Source organism: Ornithorhynchus anatinus, chromosome 12 (assembly GCF_004115215.2).
Source record: "Ornithorhynchus anatinus isolate Pmale09 chromosome 12, mOrnAna1.pri.v4, whole genome shotgun sequence".
NCBI lineage: Eukaryota > Metazoa > Chordata > Mammalia > Monotremata > Ornithorhynchidae > Ornithorhynchus > Ornithorhynchus anatinus.
In genome coordinates, this window is record NC_041739.1 from 24,817,298 (window position 1) to 24,840,725 (window position 23,428).

The 23,428-nt window shown below is 43.6% G+C and overlaps 1 protein-coding gene across 3 annotated transcripts in view; it reads left to right on the forward strand.

The window, feature by feature from the left end:
• ZNF827 (zinc finger protein 827) overlaps positions 1-23,428 on the forward strand; it is a 144,194-nt gene that overhangs the window by 21,747 nt on the left and 99,019 nt on the right. For all 3 annotated transcript variants that reach the window (XM_029076788.2, XM_029076790.2, XM_029076789.2), the window contains exons 3-4: positions 7,168-7,340; positions 11,721-12,201. In XM_029076788.2, coding sequence (XP_028932621.1) covers positions 7,168-7,340; positions 11,721-12,201 — 654 coding nt within the window. The remainder of the gene's footprint in view (positions 1-7,167; positions 7,341-11,720; positions 12,202-23,428) is intronic.

A 23,428-nucleotide genomic window follows, 5' to 3' on the forward strand; every position in this document is an offset into this window, starting at 1 on the left:
ACAGTTTTCCCAGATCTGTTTAGCCAAACCAACCCATAAAACAAAATCCCTGCATCTTCCCAAATGTTTCATTTCATTCTGGCTCCATTGGCATCTGAAGGAGACAGGCATGCAGAAAATTCAAAGCAGGGGTTTTTCTTATGGGATGATTTTTCCAGAGGAGGAACTTTTTAGTATTAAAGTGTAGAATTTTTAATCCGAGGGGGAAATTTAATTGGTTCAGGTAATATTGTATCTACTGGGTGGCTTCGTTTCTAAATTATATCAGTCACGTGTTTATGTTCCACAGACATATGTATGGGACTCGAATGGCATTTAAATCAAGGATATCCGGTTAAACTTGAAAAATGGGTTATACATATTTGCCAGCATTGGAGATTTCCTTCCCTGTGAACCACTTTTTTTTGATTTCTTAGCCTAATGGGCAGAAACAAGCACAGGTATAGAAGACCCAAAATGGCAAATTGCATTGGAAAACTTAAATTGAGTTTCTGTTCAAGGGAACCCATATTGTGCTTACACCCCACCCGTGAACCTTCTGCAGGCCCCATCTCAGCTGCTCCCTGGTGCTCCCACAGAGGAGGGAGGGGGAGAAAGCAAAGGGCAACCTCAAGTCCCATGACATGTCCTGCCGCTTAGGCTCTGGGAAAAACCCTGAAGCGAGTCCCTGGACTGGCAGTGGATCAGGGGCTCTGCAGTCAGTGATGCTGTAAACCCCTGCCCTAAATAGCTTTCTGTGGCGGCAGCAGATGCCGGGAAAAGGTGATTCTGGATCCTTTTTTTATGCCCCTTTTCCTGTTCTGCCTGGAATCACTGCCCTGCCCACCACCTGTCTTCTTTCACCTGGCTCTCTCCCCTTTCCTGATATACTCCTGCCATCCTCAATTTATCCCTTATGTTAAATTTTGAGTGAAGCTTTCTATTTGAGTTATCTACTCATCAAAGCCGTAGAGAAGTACATAATCCCAGTCACTGAAGAACAGGTCGATCTTTAGTGCTCTGCTCGCCACTCTGTGTTCATTCAGTTTAGTGTATGGTGGGACTAGATGCAGAATTCCAGGGATCAAAACCTGAAATTGATGAAATTGAATTTATTCTCTTCTCTCTTCCTGTGGCTGCCCTCTGGTGGTGGTGCTAATAAATAGTGAGATGGTGCAAAGCAAGAGGGCAGGGAATTAGGGGTTGGGTTAATCTACAAATTGAATATTTCATCCCTGAATAATTCAGAGTGAGCTCTAAAGAGTCATAGAGGGGATAGGAATAGAAGGGCAGGATTCAGTTTTTTTTTTAATTTAATTTGACAAATGCTTCCCATTATCCGTTATTTAATACACAAGCAAATGTGGTTTACTTTAGGACTTATTTTGACAGGGAATTACTCAGCACAGGAGCTACTTTTTGCTCATTGTAATCTTTTAATTTATTAAAGAGATGAATAAACTGATTTACTCAAGCTGATATCTCGGGATGCCATGATGAGGAGTTTTGTTTGAAAACAATCTCGGACATTGTAAATAAGAACTAAGGGTGGTTTTCTTGCAAAGATCCAAGTGAGTAGCGTTACCAGAGGGTAGCAGGGGAACTAAGTGGATCATGGAGTCAAAAGTGCAGGTCGGGATCATTCTCGTAACCTTTTTGGGGGAAGGGCTGGGGAAAGGGTGTTTTGTTGTAGAACAAACAGCCTAAGGGAGAGGGTGTGTGTCCTTTGAGTTTATATGCACTTGGGCATGCCAGCTGCTCAGTTGGCATGCAAGCAAAATTTAACATGGATGATTAATAAACAAGATTTTTATTGAAGACTTTTTTATAATTAAAAAAATTCAGTAGTCGGAAGGGGGAGAAGATAATTATCTCCCTGTGTGGGTCTGCAATACATCCAAACTAAATTCCTGACTTTTGTTGAAAAACCTTCCAAGAATAGTTATTGAGACAAATTGATTAAAAAAACAAATGCACCGATGGGTCTTCACTTTAGCTACTTTAAAAAGAAAATGAATTGAGTTTGGATTAGGTGGCTTGGCTTGTTCCAGTAAAACAAAGTGGAAAGGTGATGCAATCATCTAGGTTCTGTACAAACCCCCCCCCCCAACCTCCCAAAAAACAGCAACAGGAAAAAGCAGGGAGTCTGACCCAGTTTATCCACATTGACCTTTGACAATGACCCATTTATACCCTTTTTCTATACTACCTACAAGGGTAAAGTTCAAGTTCAGGTCACTGTGAGTAGATCAGGACTAACTTTTTTTTTTCCCCCCCTAATGAAAGTTACCAGGCCATGTGATGGCTACATCCTTCCATGTATCCATTATCCAAGTAAGAATGCTTAGCATCAGTGATTGTATGCAGGCTAGTCAAGAAGGCAGCTGTGACATGTAATTCTGGAGTTTTAGTATGCTACTTGCAAGCTGGTAGAAGTAGAATAATCACCTTTTGATGATGACTTTTGCCAAAGACCAACTGGTTGGTGTAGGTGCAGCTAGGAAAAGGATTTGACTCTTCCTTTGTGGGACACCCAGTCACCCTGATTTACAAGTTCTGGATTTACAAGGGTCCGTTTATTGTTAGACTATTCTCCCACGTGCTTAGTAAGTGCTCTGCACACAGTGAGCGCTCAAATAAATGCAAGTAACTGACATTGGAGGGAAGGGAAATTCAGGGTAGTTCTGAATTTGTTGGAGCCACTGCTCCCTATTCATACAGATAGCCTAGAGACTCGGGTATTGAGTGGACAGCGAAAGCAGTCATTGATGCATTCTTAAGCTTGGCTATTCTGAGCTTGCAAAGAAACCCTTATTTATGGATTTTAAGTCAGTACTAGATAAGACAGTCCTAGGCGACAGAGGTGGCTGACTCAGTTACCAGAAACAAACACACCAGTACACTTTCAAATAATGAATTGAAATGTTAAACATATTTGTTTTCACACTGTAGAAAGTTTGGCAGGAGGCTTCCAGGATGGCCCAGAGTGATGCATCCTAGGAAATGATCTTGTGCTTCGCATAAGACTCTTAAAGCCTTTTTTGGGGGGCCAATATAGACCGTGCCTTAAAATGTTTACTGTCTTGTTGTACTTGGATCTTTTTATTTTCTAGCTGACAGGGGACTGTTGGTGAGAATAGCTGTAGAAGGAGAGGAAGATTCACTTTGACCTGATCCTAAGATATTTAGTTGCCTAAAGAGTTGAGTGCTCTGCTGTCTTTTTCCACACAGGTGATGTGTTACCCTTTTCAGGAAGGGGTTACCTTTAGGTTATTATGAGTTCTCAGTGTATGGTACAGTTCCCTTTTAAAAGTTGACCTGGTAGGGAAGTTCATGTGCGCTGAGAATGAAAGATAAATGTCACATTCCGACTTGATTTTCTTTGAAGCTGCCATTCTGTTGAAGCTAGTAAATGCCCTTTTTATGTTAAAGGCATGTGGGTTGTTAATACGAGCTTCTGTTTAGGAAGATATGGTCCAGAGCTTCATGGCCCTGAGGAGTTTGGTGTTCCTAAAGAAACGTGGCTCTTTAGCTTATCCCTCTGTCCGTTTGGTTTATTTGCAGCTAATTAGGCTACTAATTAGCTAATTGGGCTACTTAGTCTGTGAGCCCCACTTGGGACAGGGACTGTGTTTGACCTGATTGATTTGTATCTCTGTCCCAGTGCTTAGAACAGTGCCTGCCTGACACATAGTAAGCTAAGAGCTTCACAAATTCCAAAAAAAAGGGGAGAGGAGGTTTGGTTGTAGTCATAGCCAGGAGTGGTCACCTTAAATAGGCAGCCCTTTTGGAAAGATAAAGCCTCCGTGAATGTACTTGGGTGGAAAGGGGCATTCTAAAGATTTCAACCACTGCACATCTCCAGAATGAGTTTCTGCATCAGCAGTCAAGCTGCCTTGGGCTGTAATCTTACAGGAAGAGTAACATCTGTCCAGTCCCTTGAAAACTCTGAGTGCAGAAGAAATGGTTGATTTGAGTAGATATAAAACTCTTTCCATCTCTGGGAGTTGTGCAGCTGGAAAATGTGCTTTCTTAAATAACAATTCTTAGGTGGGGTGTGGGGGTCCCTACTGCTGTCTTCCATCTGAAGTTCGGTGGAAGCCTCCTAAGAACGCCTTGGGTAAATGGGTGGTTTCTGGCCAACTTGAGCCCAGAGATTTATGTACCTTAATTATGTTTCTGGTTTTTGATTGAATATTGTTGCCTTCTTCCTGTCTTGCCTTACAGTCCTATGCAGAGTTCCTGAACTCTTTCACATCTGCAGAAGGACATTCCAGGGGTTGGCTGTGCCTCAGTGGTTGGAGGCAGTTCTCCATTAAGACAACAAGATTTCTTTCAAGGGACCTAGAGAACTCCCCTCCCCCCCCCATTTTGCAGGTTATTTGCTTGATTAATTTAAGAAGGCTTAACACCAATTATGTAAGAAAAAATAAATTAATAAATTCAACTTCAATTGTTGAATGATCCCAATTTTCAGTGCTGACATACCTGAAATTCCAGAAGAGTAGGGAAAATCATGGATGATCCTCTGAAATCAGAGTCTTTTGGTGGCTTTACCCTGTGTCTAGTTATTAAATTGCTTTGCTGTTACAGTGAGAGATTGATCATTATTTTCACTGCAGCTTTTTGAAGGCAATTTTACCTCACATTCTCAGCTCTAACCCCTGCTTTAAATGTATTATTTAACCCTATTGTGAATGTGCTCATTGCAATTCACCTATTGGGTTGAAAGATACTATATTACCAGGTAGAAAATAAGGTAAAGTGAGGCTTATTGGTCCTTGAATCTCACTGGTTAGTGAGTAGGTAACAAAAAAGAAAAGTATATGCAAGAAAAACAATAGGTAGATTAAAAAAAAATCCAATACATCCCTACAGTGTGCTTCTGTCATCGAAAGAAAGTAGGAAAAGACCGCAAAAATCAAGCACTAGCATTTTTCTACTGACCTGCCAAAGGAGCAGTGAAGGAGAAATAGCAGCGATAGAATTTGTCACAAATAGAATTTCCAGAGTTGCTTAGTGTGCTCTTAGCACATTCTCAAGCTGGTTGATTAACATAAGGAGGGCTGCGAAAATCAGGGAACCTGTATTCATATCTTCAATAAACTTAATTATTTAATGTCTGTCTCCCTCTCTAGGTTGTAAGCTCATGGGCAGCAAACATGTCTCCCAATTCTGTTGTATCGTACTCTCCCGGGTGCTCAGAACAGTGCTCTGCACCCAGTAAGCGTTGAGTAAATACCATTGATTGATCAGTAGATTGTGAAAGTTTCATCCTGGAATAAAGGGTCCCCACTCTCTAAAAAGAAGCCCTGTTCAGGAAGGTAAGGGTGCCCGATGTCCTCTGCCCAATATCTGGCCCCAGTTCTCTACTACCAGTAGCCTACCAGGCTAATAAGTTAGCATTGGCAATCCCGGTCCCTATTTCTCCTCTTTTACTTTCTCCTGCAAGAAATGGTATGGGTGTTTGCAAAACGTGGGAAATCCATGCCACCTTTTGGAAGCACCCAAGCAGGCCTAACAAGGAATTCCTCAGCCCTTGAATTGGAGCCCTGAGGAATGCTGAAGTTCACCTGCTAGAGAAAGCCACATAGTTTGCATGCACCAACTGTTTTGTTGCAGATAGGAAAAGAGAAGGTGAGTAGAGGAACTGAGATCCAGTGCTTGGATCTGGTTGGTAGGAAGGCAGTATTGGGGGCAGGTGTTTAAGTGAGAGAGAAAGAGGCAGTTTTGGCAAAAGGGTGAGTAATAATAATAATTATGGTATTTAAGCACTTACTATATGCCAAACACTGTACTAAGCTCCAGGGTGGAGCCAAGCAAATTGGGTTGGACACAGTCCCTGTCCCACGTGGGGCGCACAGTCTCAAGCCCTATTTTACAGGTGAGGTAACTGAGGCGTGGAGAAGTAAAGTGACTTGCCCAAGGTCACATAGACAAGTGACGGAACCATAATTAGAACCCATGACCTTTTGACTCCCAGGCCCGTGCTCTGTTCGCTGTGCCATAATGTAGGCTCTCCCCTCTGCCTGGAATGTGTTGTGTATGTGTATGTTGTTTTTTTTTAAATGAGATGAAAGAAGAGGCCCACATTAAATTAGGACTCATGCTAGGGCAGGTCTGAAGGTGCTCCTGATTTTTGGGGATTTATGCTTAGAGACTGGGAGTGTTTCTTGGGATGTAGGGGTGGAAATTTGGATGACTGCAGTTGTCCTTGCCCTAGATCAAGTCAGTGGACTGCTTGTCTAGATGTGCAATTACAGAAAATCATTTGGGAGAGAACTCCCCACCACAACCTCAACTGCACACCCACACTTCTCTCCCGTTCCCCCGCCATTTTTGTCTGTCTTCCCTGGCAAATGGAAGCATTTGTTGCTTGCCTTGGTTGCAGTCCTCCCTTAAATGGGCAGTAAGTACGTGGAATACATCCAAATAACTGGGAGGGCAGCACACTGCCTGTAGTGGCAACTAAAAGAAAAAAGGGGAAAAAATGATGACCCCATGACCTCCTGATGGCTAAAGTGGCAGCAGCATCTGCTTGAGCTAAATCTAAACAAGTTCAGCAGCAGGGATTCTAAAATCGTTCCCCACTGAAGTTCAGTATGTGAGTTTTATAGCTGGAGCCTGGCTTTCAGTCTAGAGCCGTGAATTTTTCTTTATGTAGCATCTGACTTTTCTTCCCTTATGATCCACATAAGAAACTTCAGATCCAGTGCTCTTTAACTTCTATCTATTCTGTTCCTGAGGGTAACTCTCCTGCTCTAGCCACATGTGGTTTACCACCCATAGACTCTGTAAAGACAGGACAGTCTTCTCTGATAACCCACCAGAGCGTGTGATGAACTTTGACCGCAACATTCTCGGGGGCAAGACTTTGAAAAGGACGGTAGTAGCAGATTGGAGAGGATGGAGCTGACCAGAAGGTACCTGAATGAAAACTTCTTTGAATCAGAAATTTTAATTGCAGGTCTGCTTGTGAAGGGTCAAAGATAATCAGTCGGGGATATTTATTGAATCCTAACTGTCTACAGAACACAGTATTAAGCATTTGGGAGAGTACAGTACAATAGAGTTAATAGACACAATCCCTGCCTTGAAGGAGCTTCCAATCTAGTGGTCGGGTTTACAGTCTAGTAACTGCAACTTAAACAGATTTTTCCCTTCCCTCTCTTCCCCCATTCTCCTAAGCCCCAGAAGAAGAAGGAGGAAAACCTTTCCAGTGTCCAATATGTGGTTTGGTTATAAAACGGAAGAGTTATTGGAAGCGACACATGGTGATTCACACAGGTTTAAAAAGTCATCAGTGCCCTCTCTGTCCATTCCGGTGTGCCCGCAAGGACAATCTCAAATCTCACATGAAGGTAAGCCTTCTCTTCTATCACGAGTTATCAACAACCACCAGGCCTTTATGCATGGGGATAGACAGGAGGATATTTGAAGCTGTCAACTACCCGAGTCCCTCAGGAGTGCAAGAGCTTTTGAGGGTGTTCTGACCAGGATGAGCTGTGGCACCTGAACACAATGAGATAAGTAAAAATAGATAGCTACGCTCTGAGCACTGAGAGCCCTGCTGCAGCAGTATTGGAAGGTAGAGACCCCTTATCCTACACCCGAATTAGTTTAGATCCATCAATGGTATTTATTGAGCACTTTCTATGTGCAGAGCACTGTTCTAAGTGCTTGGGAGAGTACCCTACAACGGAATTGACAGATGTGTTCACTGCCCATAATGAGCTTCCGGTCCAGAGGGAGCTTATAGGGCAGAATAGCACCTTTCACAGAGGAGGGAAATGTTGCCTTCCTTGGTGGCATAGCCAAGATGCCTCTTTGAAGGGCTGGCAGTGGGAGGAATGATCACCTGGGGACTAGGTGAAGGGGGGCGGTTTGGGCCATGTTTAAGTTTTCCGGAGGCGGGGAGGCGCGGTCCCGAAGGAGAGCCAGTGTACCAGAGGTTAAAGATCTAACCTCCCCCATGAAGATGAAAGAGCTGTCTTTCGGTATGCAGGAACAGAGAGAGCAATCAGGGGATGCCTTTCTTCTTTCTCCACTGCTTTCTGTGTGGTGTTTGTCTGCTAACAAGAACTAGAAGGTCAGGGAGGGAGAGACTTTAGAAATCCCTGGGTGCAAAATGCTGTTAAAATGGCTCTATGGGAAGCTTGTTGGCCAACTCTAGTGAGATTGTGGCAAAGCAGTTAAACTCTTTCCATTAGCAGTGTAACTAAACTGCCTTAATCCCCAGGGATGAATTGGTCAGACGACCTATTGACCAATTGTATTGTTTGGGTCGTAGTTATTTGGGGTTGTGACTGATAAGGATGTAGAGAATGGGGTTCTGATCATTCATATGGTTTCTTTCCTCTAGCCTCTTCTTTTGTCTCTTTTGGTTTATTCTCTCTCTCTCCTCCCCGCCCCCCCCCCCCCCCCCACCTACACATACACACACACTCCTCTCGTCTCCTAAACTCTGAAAGGAATATCCCGATATCTCAAATTAGAGAGGTTCACCAAAAGGAATTCATCAGAGAGAGCAGGGACAGAGGAAAGTGTCTGATAGCAACAAAACTCTTAGCCCCACTATACTAGGCACTGTTTAGAAATGGAGTTTAGCCAGTGTAAAGGATTGATTAGTACTGGACCTGACACCTTGTGAACCTAGTCTCAGGCCTGGGCCATTTGAAACAGCTTAGTTATAACCCTCCCACAGTTTTAGTGGAAACAACCACTGACCCCTAAACTACAGGAAGATGAGCTGGGCCCCTTGATAGAGTCAGATGTCGGTATGATAGTATTCCAGCGGAGAGCTGTGGGACCTTGGTGGGTCATGTAGTGTCTTCAAAATGCTTTCAGAACAAATCAGTCGCTGGGGCAATATGACAGGAATGGGAAATGACTAGTTTGTTCAAACCTTTGGGCTTTTAACCTGTTGGGCTGGGACCATTTCCTTTAAGTAAGAGAAAGACGTCCTGCAAACTCCGCTTCAGAAATCTGCCCCATCCCTGTCTTAATTTTGGTAGTACCTCTAGTTTCCTATGGCTTGTCTTCCTTCTCAATATTTAGGTCTTTTACAGCTTTACTAGGTGAGAGGGCCTTTAGAAGGATCGTGATGACAGAAAGTTTAATTTGAGCTAAAATACATGAGGGCTATAGAGATTCAAAACAAAAAATAAGACACAAAAGCATAGACTAGCAGCTAAGCCCTATCATGGCCAGGAGGTGGACTCAGTGATTTAATATGTCTTTCTCATCTCTAACCCCTTTTGATTTGTAGTATTTGCTGATCGAAAAATGGCTGGAACACAAAACACTGCAGTAGAACAAATGGATCTGTTATAAAATTGAATAGGAAGTCAGGAATGTTTTAAGCAACCTTCATTTGTACACTAGCATCTTGAGAGATTAGGAAGCCAGTAGCAAGTTAAAAAGACTAGAAAGAAATAAAAGCAGAAAAACGTGTATCTTTCAGGTGAGAGGCACAAAGACTGTAACTAGCTCAGTCTTCCTGAAGTCCCTGTCGATTGCCTGACATAACGTGGATCCCTCTGGGGAAAGAACAAGGCAGCGGCCCAGAGGAGTAGTGCCAGATAAATTTATATTTTTTCAAATGCAGCCATCAATCTATATTTGAGTGCTTACTGTGTGTACAGCAATGTACTAAGTGCTTGGCAGATAGGTTCCCTGATCTCGAGGCGCTTACAGTCTGGCGACAGCCAAAATCCCATCAAATATCTTTCGTTTTAGGTTTTACACTTATGAACCTTGCAGATCTAGCAAGCCTAGAACAAGGTACATCTTGTGACTCTAAAAAGAAATCAGAAGATGTCAAAGGAGCAGTGGGGACCTTCCCCCCGGCCTCCAGCTATTAACAAAACTCAGGCCCTGGGCAAGACTTCTTCCTTCAGATCTAGCCCCTTTCCCCTTGTTCCAGAAGCTGCTTCTGGAAATTTTGTTCTTGAAGTCATATTTGCCGAACTCCGCCTTCCCACTGCTTTTCTTTTCCCCGCTTTCAGTTAAGAGGGTTAAGGACCCAGTTAAAATGGCATCTCTTCCCTTGCCCTTCCCCAGGAAAGGGAAGCTGTTTCACATATGTTTCAGTACATGACTTTAACAGGCCCGGTTGGAGGGGCTGTGATATGAAACCTTAGAGAGAATGGGTTCTGGATATGGGGTGGAGGAGGAAGAAATTGAGCCGGAGAGGAGGGGTCTTCAAGATGAGATCTGACTCCGGGTCTAGGGCTTAAAAGCTTTTTCTCTTAAAAATGGAGTTTATAACATAGAGTAAATGCCACTACCCCTCCAGGAGTGCAAAGACATTTCTGTAGCAAAGTGTTGCTAGTGCTGGGTTGAAGTTCATATGGTTATTTCTGCTATTAAACCCCTGCTTATGAGAGCTCGTAATTCTGCTGGGTTTTTTTTTTTTCTAAAAGCCACAGTGGGGTGCTATAGCGACAGGATCTCACTATTAACTTTTAATTTCTTTGCTTTTGTTGGTCATCAACATTATTTAAAAGTATGTTTTGGCTGCTGAATAATGCCTTTGGAGAGCAGTCAGAATGTGTAAACAGTTGGAGTTAAACTTGTGCTCATGAAAACAACATTTCAGTGAAGGGGTCAGTAATGCAGTAGGGTTCATGAATGAGCCTTTAACCTCCTCCGTGGACCTGAGTTCAAATCCTGTTTGGGTCAGAACTGAATTTTTTTTTTCATTCCAATCCATTGCTGTTATTTGTCCAGATCACACAACCGCAAAACGCTTTGGCTCAAATCTACCCGATTGGCAGTTTCTGTGCAAAGAAGGGCCAGTACTGAAATAGGAGGGGTGTTGCAGGTCAGGACTGAAGTGCATTGGCAAAGATGAATGGGGAAGCTTACAAGCTTACTGAGTACCTGCCAGCATTAAACCCAGCTCAGGCCAATGCAATTATTCCCTGACTTTCTCTAGCACTAAATTTACCCACAACAGGAGAAAGGAGGTCCTTTGAAATCTCTGCAGGAAATCACTCAGGGGTTTGGAAAAGTGTATATAGTTGTCTGTCTTATATTCCTATTTTATATCTTGGAATTTGGTCTGAGAACTTTGGAAACTTCTACTATACTGAGAGTTGTTTTAAGCCTAGCAGAGAAAACAACATCTGAAGGTAGAGCTGCAAGCTAAGCTGGAAAGCTAAGGTTCTAGGTCTGCTCTCGTACTGACTCCTCATATATCCATGGGCAAGACACTTGACCTCATGTGTCTCTGTTACCCTATCTGTAAAATGAGAATATCACTGTTTTTCCCATCCCTACTGACCTTGTAGCAGGTTGGTGAGAATTAATGAGAGGATATTTGTAAATTACACTCAATTCTCCAGGTGAAAGATGCTCTTTATAAATGCAAAGTATTATTCTTACGAAGGGAATTGACAGGAGACCTGTTCTGACCCTAAAAATTAATTAGCTATTATTTAAGGTGGGTAGTTTTGCTCAGTTTGCAAAGGCAGCATCTGGGATTTGATGCTTGGACTGATAAAGAGGAATCTACTAAAAAAACAAAAAACAAAGCAAGAATCACATCCCCCAGGTGTTAGCAGGACCATATTAGTGAACCCTATACCCTGTGGGGACCCCTTTGATGATTTAGAAATTAACCTCTTTACTAGGGAGATTGTAATGGAGCACGCCTCAGTTCTGTTGAGCCAGCTGTGCAGGAAATAAAAGAATAAAAAATGTGAAGTCTTTTTTTTCCCCCCTCCCTTTTTAATCAGGTTCATCAGCACCAGGACAGAGGAGAGACCTTCCAGTGCCAGCTCTGCCCTTTCACCTCCTCTCGACACTTCAGCCTGAAACTCCATATGCGATGCCATCAGCACTTCCTGAGGACAGAAGCCAAGGTGAAGGAGGAGATCCCAGAAACAGAGGTCAAGGGGTCACCGCAGCTCAGCGAGAATACCTGCCTTGGCCAACAGAGAGAAGGAGGAGGGACTGAGCTGTCGGGGACCACGGCCATGTCTAAAACTCCGGAGAGGACCGGCCAGGGTGGAATTGGCGTCCCACCTTTGCTGGTGAAGGAAGAGCCCAAAGAAGATAATGGCCTCTCCACCTCATTTGCCTTGAATACTGCAGACCGACCCACAAACCACGCAAAGCTGAAGGACACCTCGGACTTCGTGGCCAACACTGCGTCGGCACTGTTCAGCCAGGACATCTCTGTTAAGATGGCATCTGATTTTCTCATGAAGCTGTCAGGTAATTGAACGGGATGAGATGTGCACACTCATACCCTCTCTGCTTTTAGGGTAGCAGTTTAACTCCTCAAAACGGGTCAGGCAAATTTTCCCTCAAGCCAAGCTGGCCACTGGGCAGAGCTTTGAAGGGATGGATTTGGGTCTTTGAAATTATGTTCATACCAAAATCCAGATACTGGAATTCTAAAGTTTAGAAAAACCCATCGATCCATTCCACTACCTCCGTCTGTCACCATCGTATCCTTCCCCCTGCACACTCTTTCCAGCAGACTGTTCACTCTTTTCCCAAAACAATCTAAATTCCTCGCAAATCCTTACACTCTCTCGCTCATATTGCTCTGATGCCTCGTCTCTTCATCTTGCCTTTTCTTGTTTTATCTCTTCTCCCTTTTCATTTTTACATGTCCTATTTCCTTCTCCTTGAGACTTGGTTCTACATTTCCATTTGTCCTGTGGCACACCCCTTTCTCATTGTATTTTCCTTGCTGTTCATCTGAACTCCTATTTTAGTCCTTCCTCTATTTGATATGTTTCCATCTTACCTTCCGCTTACATTTTTCATGCCCTATCCTTTAGTTCCCTCATCACTCCTCTTCCCCGCTTTCTGTTTCTGACCTCAGCTTTCCCCCCCCCCCCCATTTTCTTCCTCCTCTTCCTCCGTCCTATCCTTCAGAGAAGCCACTCTCTCTAAACTAGTGGGGCATTGGTATGGTTTCATGAGCCTTGAGAGGGCCTATTATAGCAGAAAGGAGATACGTAAACAGGAGCCTGAAACTCTCCAATGGGACCTCTCTACTTGGGGCAACATATATCTCACCCCTCAGTCTAGGCAAAAGACCTGTCTCGGATTACCTAGTTATTAACACATTGCTCGGCACTGGCCAAGACCTCAGTTGTTTCCAGGGGGCAGGGCCACTCAGGTCTGATCACAGGAGACCATCCTTAGTTTCCAAAAATGGCAGTGCCACTGGGACCCTTGGACATCTAACAGTGCTGGGAGCTGGACGTTAGAGTTGCCAGTCCTGGGGGTCAGTGCTCCCTATTGTTGAGGGGGCTGGTTCTTGGGCTAGAAATTGCCTTCTCTCTTACCCCCTATAAGTCTAATTATCGTTCCGATCTAAAAGTGGGCAGATTGAAGCTGCATGATGTAGCTCGAAGGCCTGGACGAGCCATTGCTGCTGCTGCTTCTCACCTGGTGAGCCGGATAATGGCTTAATAATGAAATGAGTTAATGAAAGATCTTCCTAGTTTCTGTGTTGCTATTTTTCGGAAAGGTGATGTTACATTGGATCTCAATACCCATAAGCCACTGGGTGCCTTCTCGCTTCAGCTCTGCCACTGATTTACAGTGTGGCTTTGAGCTGGTAGCTTTTTTTTAAATTGTTTAGTGCTTACTATGTGCCATACACTATTCTAAGCACTGGGATAGGTATAAAAAGCAGTGTGGCTCAGTGGGTACACCTCGGGGCTGGGTGTCAGCAGGACCTGGATTATAATCCTGGCTCTGCCACATGTCTGCTTTGTGACTTTGGACAAATCACTTCTCTGGGCCTCAGTTACCTCATTGGTGGAGTGGGGATTAAGACTGTGAGCTCCATGTGGGACAGTAACCAACCTGATTAACTTGTACTTACCCCAATGCTTAGAACAGTGCTTGCCTCAAACTAAGCACTTAACTAGTTCTATAATAATAATAATAGTAATTATTATTATGAACTGATCTGGTTGGTCACAGTCCATGTCCCACATGGGGCTCACAGTCTTAATGCCCATTTTACAGATGAGATAACTGAGGCACAGCAAAGTTGAGTGACTTGTCCGGGACCGCAAAGCAGACAACAGTGGACTCCTAGGCCCGTGCTCTATCCATTAGGCCACTTAACTTCCCCCGGCCTCAGTTTTATGTGTGCTGCCATGTATACTTTTCTTTGTTCCTTTAAGGTTTTTTGGCTTCTCAGATTAAAGACAGCTATGACAGAGTTGCAGAGTATTATTAAATAATATGGATTTTATTACAATTTGCGTCAGTCTTACAGACTTCGTAAGAATTTCTGAGAGCTCTTGTTATTCTATTTCATTGGCATTTCTATCTAGCACCAAATCAAAATGAGTCCCTTTATGTTACCTTGTTTCCCTCCTTCGGTTTACTAGAGGATTATGTTATAGGGTCAAGGAGCTGGGTGCATGTGGTCCCAGGAGAGTCCATAGTGGTTTTTTCCAGTTCCGTTGTTGATATGATGAAAGATTTTGTGAGATGTGTTGCTTTTTATAATGTTTTTGGAAGTATGATTATGCATTTAAAAAAGGAGGTAGGGAAAGGCCAACAGAGAATTGGTTCTGTCTTAAGTGCAAGTAGCAGTCCCCAAGATGATTTCCAATGCCATTTCAGCTCATTGGAGATTGACAATACCCTTTGAAATGGTGAATAATTGGTCATTGCCTTTTCTTTTAAATGGAATGTGAGTTGCATTCCTTTAAATGCCACTACCAGGTGAACCAGGGGAATCAGTTCTGCTCTGATGTCCCTTTACATAGTGACACTTCCATCCAGTCCTTTGGATGGCTTAATGTCTTTATCCGCCCCAGATTTTTGTTCTTCAGGGGGCACAGAAACGCTAACCTGGATGCTCCCAAAGGAGTGAGGAGAGGTGGAGAATAGAAAGCGAACCTTCACAGAAATAGCCAGGAGGAAAAACAGGAGGGAGGGAATGTGAAGGAACAGAGTGAGAGCCTAGTTATATAGTAAGGAGGAGCACACAACACTAATAGCATGTCTACAGCAGGAGAGCAGTGTGTCAATGGAAGAAAAAAATAGAAACTAGTGTCCTTGGCATAGGCAAGTTTTCACCCCCCATCAAAGGAGATAACTGGCATCTTGTGACTGAATCCTGCTGGCCCAGATAGAAAATACCAGGTTGGGCTTAGGGTGCCTACTTCCTGTTGGGGTCACCTGATTGGTCTGGGGAATTAGGGGATGTTTAGGGAGGCTGCCATTGCTTAGTACAGTGCTCTGCACACAGTAAGCACTTACTAAATACTATCACTGCTACTGGTATCCCTCTGCACCTCCTCTCCTGTCTTCTCCCCCGCAGAGTAGTCTAGTGGAAAGAAGCCAAATCTCAAAGCCAAAAAACCTGGATTCTAACCCTGGCTGTACCTCTTGCCTGCTATACAACCTTGGGCAAATCGTGTAACTTCTCTGTGCCTCCATTTTCTCATCTGCAAAATGGGATTTCAGTATCTGTTCTCCCTCCCCTTTTACATTATAAGCCCCTTGTGGGTCAGGGACTGTGTCCTATCTGGTTCCCTTGTATTTACCTCAATGATTATTACTGTGCTTGGCACATAGTAATTGCTTAGCAAATGCATTATTATTATTATTGTTACTATTATAAGATAAACCAAACCTCCGATCTTCATAAATTCTGGGGACTGATCTGGTACTTCAGGGATTCTGTGTGACTTGGGCAAGCCACTTAACTTCTGTGCCTCAGTTATCTCTCCTGTAAAATGGAGATTGAGACTGTGAGCCCCACGGGAGACAGGGACTGTGTACAACCCGATTTGCTTGTATCCACCCAGTGCTTAGTACAGTGTCCAGCACAGAGTAAGCGCTTAAATACCATAATTATTATTATATCTACTCCAGTGCTTAGTACAGTGCCTGGCACATAGTAAGTGCTTAACAAATACCATTAAAAAATCTCCCAAAAGGAAGGCTGCAATTACACTGAAAACATTTACATTTATTTGGGACAAATTATTATTTATCGGTATAGATAAAAGAATTTATCTCCCAGGTCTTGGGAATCTGACTTGTAGAGGGTTTCATTTGAGTTTCATCAGGTCAGAGTCATCTTTTTTAATGAGGGTGAAACACACAGTTTAGGGGGAAAAGCTGCTCCTATAGAGGGACCAATTTTACAAAATGCTTTTTGACATTTGGCCTGGATTCTCCTGGGTGACCAAGGGGCCTTCCTCCTACCCCAATGGCCCTTTGGCCAGGGAGTAATCGGTCCTATCTACTGAGTGCTTACTGTGTGCAAAGCACTGTACTAAGTGCTTGGGATGGTACGATGTAGCAGACACATTCCCATCCCACAGTGAGTTTGCAAAAAGGACTCTCTTCCTTGAATTTATATGGATTAATCCCGGCAGAAGGTGGTAGAAGTTACCTGTTTCTCCAAGACTGGGAACAGAAAGAAGAGAAAGGGAATGATTTTACTATTTCCAGACCATGGGACAGTAGGTTATTAAGGAGGGGCCGGTTCCTTAAAGTCATTTGGTGCATATTGAAATGTGTTAGATGTATGTAGTTTCTGAAAAAATTTGGGTTTTTTTTGTGGGGAATGAGAGTTGCTAGTGCTGATTTTTTTAGGCCAGCGTTGCTTTAAACGTCTGTACGGTGGAGAGTGACTTCGGACCTCAGGTCGTGGAAAACTGTAGAGGATAAGACTGCTGATGGCTGCTCAGAGCATGGGCTAGAGGACAGAGAGAAGAGGGGAGGAGGTTGGAAAGCCTGTGTAAACTAGAGGGAAAAAATTAGTATTGTGATATGTTTTTCAGTAAGCTGTGGAAGGGAAACTGTTTACAGTTTGGCAGACATTCGGCGTATTCACTGACTGATCTATTGGCATCAGAAAACAGATACGAATGTACAGTATTTATGCAAAAGGGCCGTGCAGTTATTTTATGGTGACTTCCTAGAGGTCCTGAAACCTGACTTGTATGCACGGTTTCCTAGCAACATGTTATAAAAGTCACTGGGGGAGTGAGATGCATCGGTAATTTTTTTTGTGTGTGTGCATATTTGGATGTAAATGTAAACTTGGTGACCGTGTCAGAGTCACACAAGGGAAGAATATCTTATGTTAAAGGGAAAGGAATAGATTTTCCAGAGATTTGCCTTCTGAAATTTAATTGGTGCCTTGCATCTGATAAGTGCTGTGACTGAGGTAGAGTGCAAGACTACAGAGCTGTTTTGTTGAATGCTTTGCTTCCTAGCAGGAAGGCCAGAGTTCAGTGGGTTGCTGCTCAGACGTTAGCTTTTGCCATCCACAGACGCAGCAGACTAGTTGTTACACTCGGCCCTGTCTCTTTGCCTTATAATGGCACTATTGTTTAAGAGCAGGATTTTCAGCTGGATTCTCCCAGAGCACCTGCTGGTACTGTAGGATGCAGCTGTTTGTGCATGCACTAAGACTGTGTGTGTGTGTGTGTGCGCAGGGCTAGGGGGGCGCGGGGGAGGGGACAGTCAGTCATATCACTGTCTTGTGCAAATTGAGATTCAGTAACAAATTGGAAGCATTTGGATAATAGCAATTTGGATAACGCTAAGCATTTGGAATCCGGTAATCTTGCTTGCCAATTAAACTGAGGCATGTCACCTGACATCTGATGGGGTTACTATTGGGTGGGGGGAGAATGCAGTTCCAAACCGGATCAAACCTCACATAATTTGAGGTTTCTCAGCCTTCATGGAGACCCACAGGCAGCTGTGGGTGAATGTGACTGAAGAAAACAAAACGCTTTCCAGAACTGACATCCACACTCTGAATCAAAACTCACTGGACCCCCTACTCCTCCTTCCTGTCCTTAAATGTGTACTTTTTGGCTTTTTGCATCCTTCAAGGATTAATGTTTCTTGCTAGAATTGATGATTCCTAGAGTAGATCATTCCATAAGCTCCCCTTGCCTCTTGGGAGGGGCAGTGTGGTGGATTGTAACCTGCCCTCTGCAGGGGAGATGCTATTTCTCTCCTCCTTTTCTGACCCCCACCACCTCAAATTGGAAGTCCTCTGCCCCAGCCTGTTTAGGGCTAAAGGGGCACCATGACCTAGTGGAAAAAACAAAGGCCTGTGAGTCAGAAGACCTGAGTTCTAATGCCGGCTTCTCCATTTGCATGCTGTGTGATCTTGGGCAGGTCACAGCATCTCAGTTAACTCAAGTGCAGAATGGGATTTCAGTACCTGTTCTCCCTTCTATCTAGACTGTAAACACTGTCTGACCTTATATCTACCCCAGTGCCTTGAACAGACCTTGACACATAGTAAGTACTTAACAAATACCATTAAACACACACACACACACCAACCCCCCCCAAGAAACCAAGTAGCAGTGTGATTCCAGAGTTGGTCTTCTTACACCTGACCACCAGCACTTGCTGGGTGGAAGAAATGCTGTTTCCCCTCCCCCAAATACACATGTGAACACACACACAGTCACACACATCAAAGCTCTCAACAACCATTGCTCCAGCTGGAAAGGATTCAAACACTGTCAGTGTGAGGCCTTCTCAACTTCTAGAATGTCGAGAAAGCCATAACCTTGACTTCTGTGACCACTGGACTGAATAACGAGGAGTCTAAAACTACGTTCCTCTAGCCATTATGCACTGTTGCTCTTGTCGTATCTACTGTTGCTCTTCATTTTTATATTTTTATGTTTTCATCACTCCTCGGTTTTCTGTCTCCAAGGCCCCGTCCCCTTATTCTTAGATTGTGAGGAGGCAGGTACCATGTCTAATTTTTACCCATGTATCTTCTCCTAACCTTTAGCGTAGTGCCTTTCACACAGTAGACACTTAATGAAAATTACTATTACTTGTGCTATGCCAATTTTCTAGGCCAAATCATTGTTCTTATATGCTTGAATTCCATGGAGATTTGCCCCATATAGCACACCTTCTCCCACATAATTTTTTGAGGGGGTAAAAGCAGAAGTAAGACAAGGGAGTCTCTTGGTCCTCATTTTACAGTGTCCTTCTCTGTAAAGTGGCAAGTAAATACCAGTTCTCCCTCTCCCTTAGACTGGGAGCCCAATCTGAGGCAGGGGCTGTGCCCAACTTAATTATCTTGTATCTCCTACAGTGCTTGGACCATAGTAAGTGCTTAAAATATAATAATAATCATTATTATTCCTATTACAGATCCCTAGCTAAACTGAATTGTTGCTAGTGTTTTTCTTCCTCAGATTATGGAAATAAAGGATGACATGCCTAGCCTTCCTCAGGACCCATAAATTGGTATTGATCATTATTTCTTTGACCTCTGGAGAGGAAGCTTGGATAGCAAAACATCCCTTCCCAATTGTCTAGGAAATGTCTATGGTTTTAGCATAATGAGTAATAATAGTAACCATGGTATAAGGGCCTACTCTGTGCCAAGCATTATACCATGCACTGGGGCTGATGCAAGTTATTCAGGGTGTACACAGTCTCTGTCCCACATGGGGCTCACAGTCTAAATAGGAAGAATGACCCCCCAGTTTGCAGATGAGGGAACTGAGGCACAGAGAAGTTAACTGATTTGTCCAGGGTCACACATCAGGCAAGTGGCAGAGCCAGTAATAATAATAATAACGTTGGTATTTGTTAAGCGCTTACTATGTGCAGAGCACTGTTCTAAGCGCTGGGGTAGATACAGGGTGATCAGGTTGTCCCACGTGAGGCTCACAGTCTTAATCCCCATTTTACAGATGAGGTCACTGAGGCACAGAGAAGTTAAGTGACTTGCCCACAGTCACACAGCTGACAAGCGGCAGAGCTGGGATTCGAATTTATGACCTCTGACTCCCAAGCCCGTGCTCTTTCCACTGAGCCACGCTGCAGTATTAGATCCCAGGTCGTCTTACTTTCAGGCCCTTGCTTTTTCCACTAGTCTCAGAGTAATGTAAGATGTAACTGAAATGTTGGGATTGAATTAGGACCTGTAATGTTTCCGGAATATTGGATGGCATTAGCCTCCCCAAGTAGCAATTTGCAAGTGACAGAGCATCAGATGGGTCTCAGTACATTCCCTAGGGTGGGCTATGAGAAACAGGCCTATCAATCAGTCGATGGTATTTCAGTACTTACTGCATGCAGAGCAGTGTTCTAAGCATTTGGGAGAGTACAGTACAACAGAGTAGATAGACAAGTTCCCTGCCTACAGTGAGCTTACAGTCTAGGGGCCATTTCAAGAGCTATTCCATATTTAGAACAAATAAAATTCACCTGGTGCCTCAATCAACCCCTGTTGTAATTGAGAAGCAGCGTGGCTCGATGGAAAGAGCACGGGCTTGGGAGTCAGAGGTCATGGGTTTGAATCCCGGCTCTGCCACTTGTCAGCTGTGTGACTGTGGGCAAGTCACTTAATTTCTCTATGCCTCAGTTCCCTCATCTGTAAAATGGGCATTAAGACTGTGAGCCTCATGTGGGACAACCTGATTATCCTGTATCTACCATAGCGCTTAGAACAGTGCTCTGCACATAGTAAGCGCCTAACAAATACCAACATTATTATTATTATTAAGTGGCTGTCTTTGGAAGCCAGTAAAGGTCTTTCAATCCTTACTATGTACAGAGCACTGGACTAAGCGCTTGGGAGAGTACAGTACAGTAGAGTTGGTCGAGAGCAGCCCTCAAGGAGCTTAGAATCTGGTGGAACAGACAGCAGCGTAAGGGTTAGTACGGTGGGGTTAGTGTGAGTTTCAAACTTAAATGCATAGGACACTTAGAAGAAAGAGAGAATAGGGCTTGGAGATGAGAGATTAGTCAGAGAAGGCTTGGAGATTTTTTCCATTCGTAGCTTGGGCAATAATTAGCGAGTGGAAGGCAATCTGCTACAAGTCAAAACTCACCTGTGCTGGGCAGCAGCGGCACGGGGAAGAGTCGAGGGCAGAGACTCAAGTTTACCACGCAGAAGAAGGCAGTGGTAAACCACTTCCATATTTTTACCAAGAAGACTCGATACATATGCTACCAGAACGTTTGCAGGTGGAGTTGGGGTGTTCTGGGAGAGATGTGTCCGTGGAGTCGCCATGGGTCAGAGACGACTCGACAGCAGAAGACAAGATAATGAGCAGCAGAGCGACGTAAGGACTGGAGTGGGGAGAGAATGGAGCGAGGGAGATCAGCAAGGAGGCTGGTGGTGGGGTGGAAGGTGGGATATGACAAGTGTCTGGACAAGTGAGGTAGCAGTTTGAATGGAGTGGGAAAGGGCAGATTCTAAAAGACATAATTTTAAAAAGAATTAGCAACAGTCTGAAAGAGTTCATGCTTCTACCAAAGTGGACTGATTCATAACCAGGAATAGCTCAATCACTAGAGAATCTGGGTCAGCACTTCTAAAACTCAAGACTTACTGATGGCTCCAAATTGGTAAATGCATTACAAGAGGCCTGTATACGATTTGGCTCTGAAAGTCCACCAATATTTTTGCTAAAACCCACGCTTTGCACAAATAAAAATGTTTTCTACGGCTCTCGACTATACCCGTGCAAGTGACAGAAACTTGGCACTTCAGTGGTCAGACTGAAATGACTTATTTTGTTTATGGTTTTCTAAAGTAAAAATATATAAATCATTTCAGCTATTTTAACTTAGGAAACTGGCAATAAGGCTTCTTAAAAAATGCCTTCTAGGTTGAATGTGTGTTTTGGCCATATTTTAGACACAAACCAAATTTAATTTGAAAAAATGAGCTATTTTCCAGCAGCTGGATATTCCAGATTTAAAAGTATTTTAAAGACCTGGGAACCAGCCTAGAGACATTTAGTTACTAGCACCTGGGCATGAACAGCTGACCATGCTCAGAGTTGGAGGGTAATTTTTAGGTATCTACTGTGGTGATAGCTTTACTATCACATTTAAGTTTTGGGTCAGTAGATCTCTTCAATTCTCATAGTATGTGTTAAGTGTTCAGTTTCATATATGTTGAATGATCCCTGAGTTAACTTTATTTTTGTAATCAAACCAATGGTAATTTTTCCATCATTAACTGAGTATGTATCCTGTGAAGCCTTTTTTTTTTGGAATTTGTTTTTAGCACTGACTTTTCTTCCAAGTGAATGCCATTCTTGTGGCATTCATTTCAAACAGTCCCAGAAAACTGTGACCCTGAAGCTCCCTAATTCCACATGCCCAGGCATGTTTTGGCCAATCAGATTATTCTTGAGAACTCTAATTTCATCTTCAAGTGTCACTCTTCGCTATCATGCTTTGCTTTCCCTAGAGTGGCTGCTTTCTTTCATATGTGTCAAATTTCCCATTAAATGAGATGAACTGAGAGAAGTCAAAAGTACAAGCTATGTGGCTACCCCGATATATATTATATAAACATATACATATGTACGTATTCATTAATTCAGTAGTATTTATTGAGCGTTTACTATGTGCAGAGCACTGTACTAAGCGCTTGGAGTGTACCATTGGGCAACAGATAGAGACAATCCTTGCCCAATGATGGGCTCACAGTCTAAACCTAATTTTTTGGTTATTTGTGAGTGTAGTGTTCCCATCAAAGTTTATGGATAGGGAACTTGTCTGCTAATTCTGTTGCAGTATAGTCTCCCAAGCACTTAGTACATGGTCTGAACTTAATAAGCGCTCAATAAATACGATTGATAGATTGCTTGGGTGGTATACCAACACATTGATGTAGCAGTTTTCTTCTCTCTGAAGAGAAGACCGAACAGGGACTAATCAAGGACAAGAGCAAAATGAGATAGGGTGAAGCAAAGATTATACAGGCAAGACAGAAGAAACTCAGGTATACTTAGGTTGAGGATGTGCTTGCTCAGTAAAAGTTAAAACGGAGATGTGTCAAATAATTTGCTCCAATTGACAGCCAGCCTGAATAATTGACACGTCAAAAGAGATTGTGGGGAGGCCTGAATTATCTGGTTTAGTGTAGATGCAGCCTTTAAATATTTTTTTCCTTAGGCAGTAGAGCAGAGGGATGAAAACTCACATCCTCAAAGACTTCACTTGAGAAGTTGCAGTATATAATAGGCCTGATTGAGACAAGTGTAGATATTTCTAGTTAATATTCCTTTTATGAGCTGAATCGGCACAACTCGATCAGGGAGCCCTCTACAGACAGGATAGTGACTTGTGAAGCTACATAATCATCAGTCTGGTTCCAGAATCTGCCCTGGAAGCCACGATGCCAGGCAGCGTGCCTACCCGAGGGATCCCTCTGCCCCTGCTAAGGTCGTAGCCAGCTTCCTTGCCCCGCCTCCAGGTCCATCAGTCAATCAGTGGCATAGTGGATAGAGCACAGGCCTGAGAGTCAGAAGGACCTGGGTTCTGCCACTCATGCTGTGTGACCTTGGGCAAGTTACTTAACCTCTCTGTGCCTTAGTTACCTCCCATATAAAATGGAGATTAAGACTGTCAGTGGCTCAGTGGAAAGAGCCCAGGCTTAGGAGTCAGAGGTCATGGGTTTGAATCCCGGCTCTGCCACTGG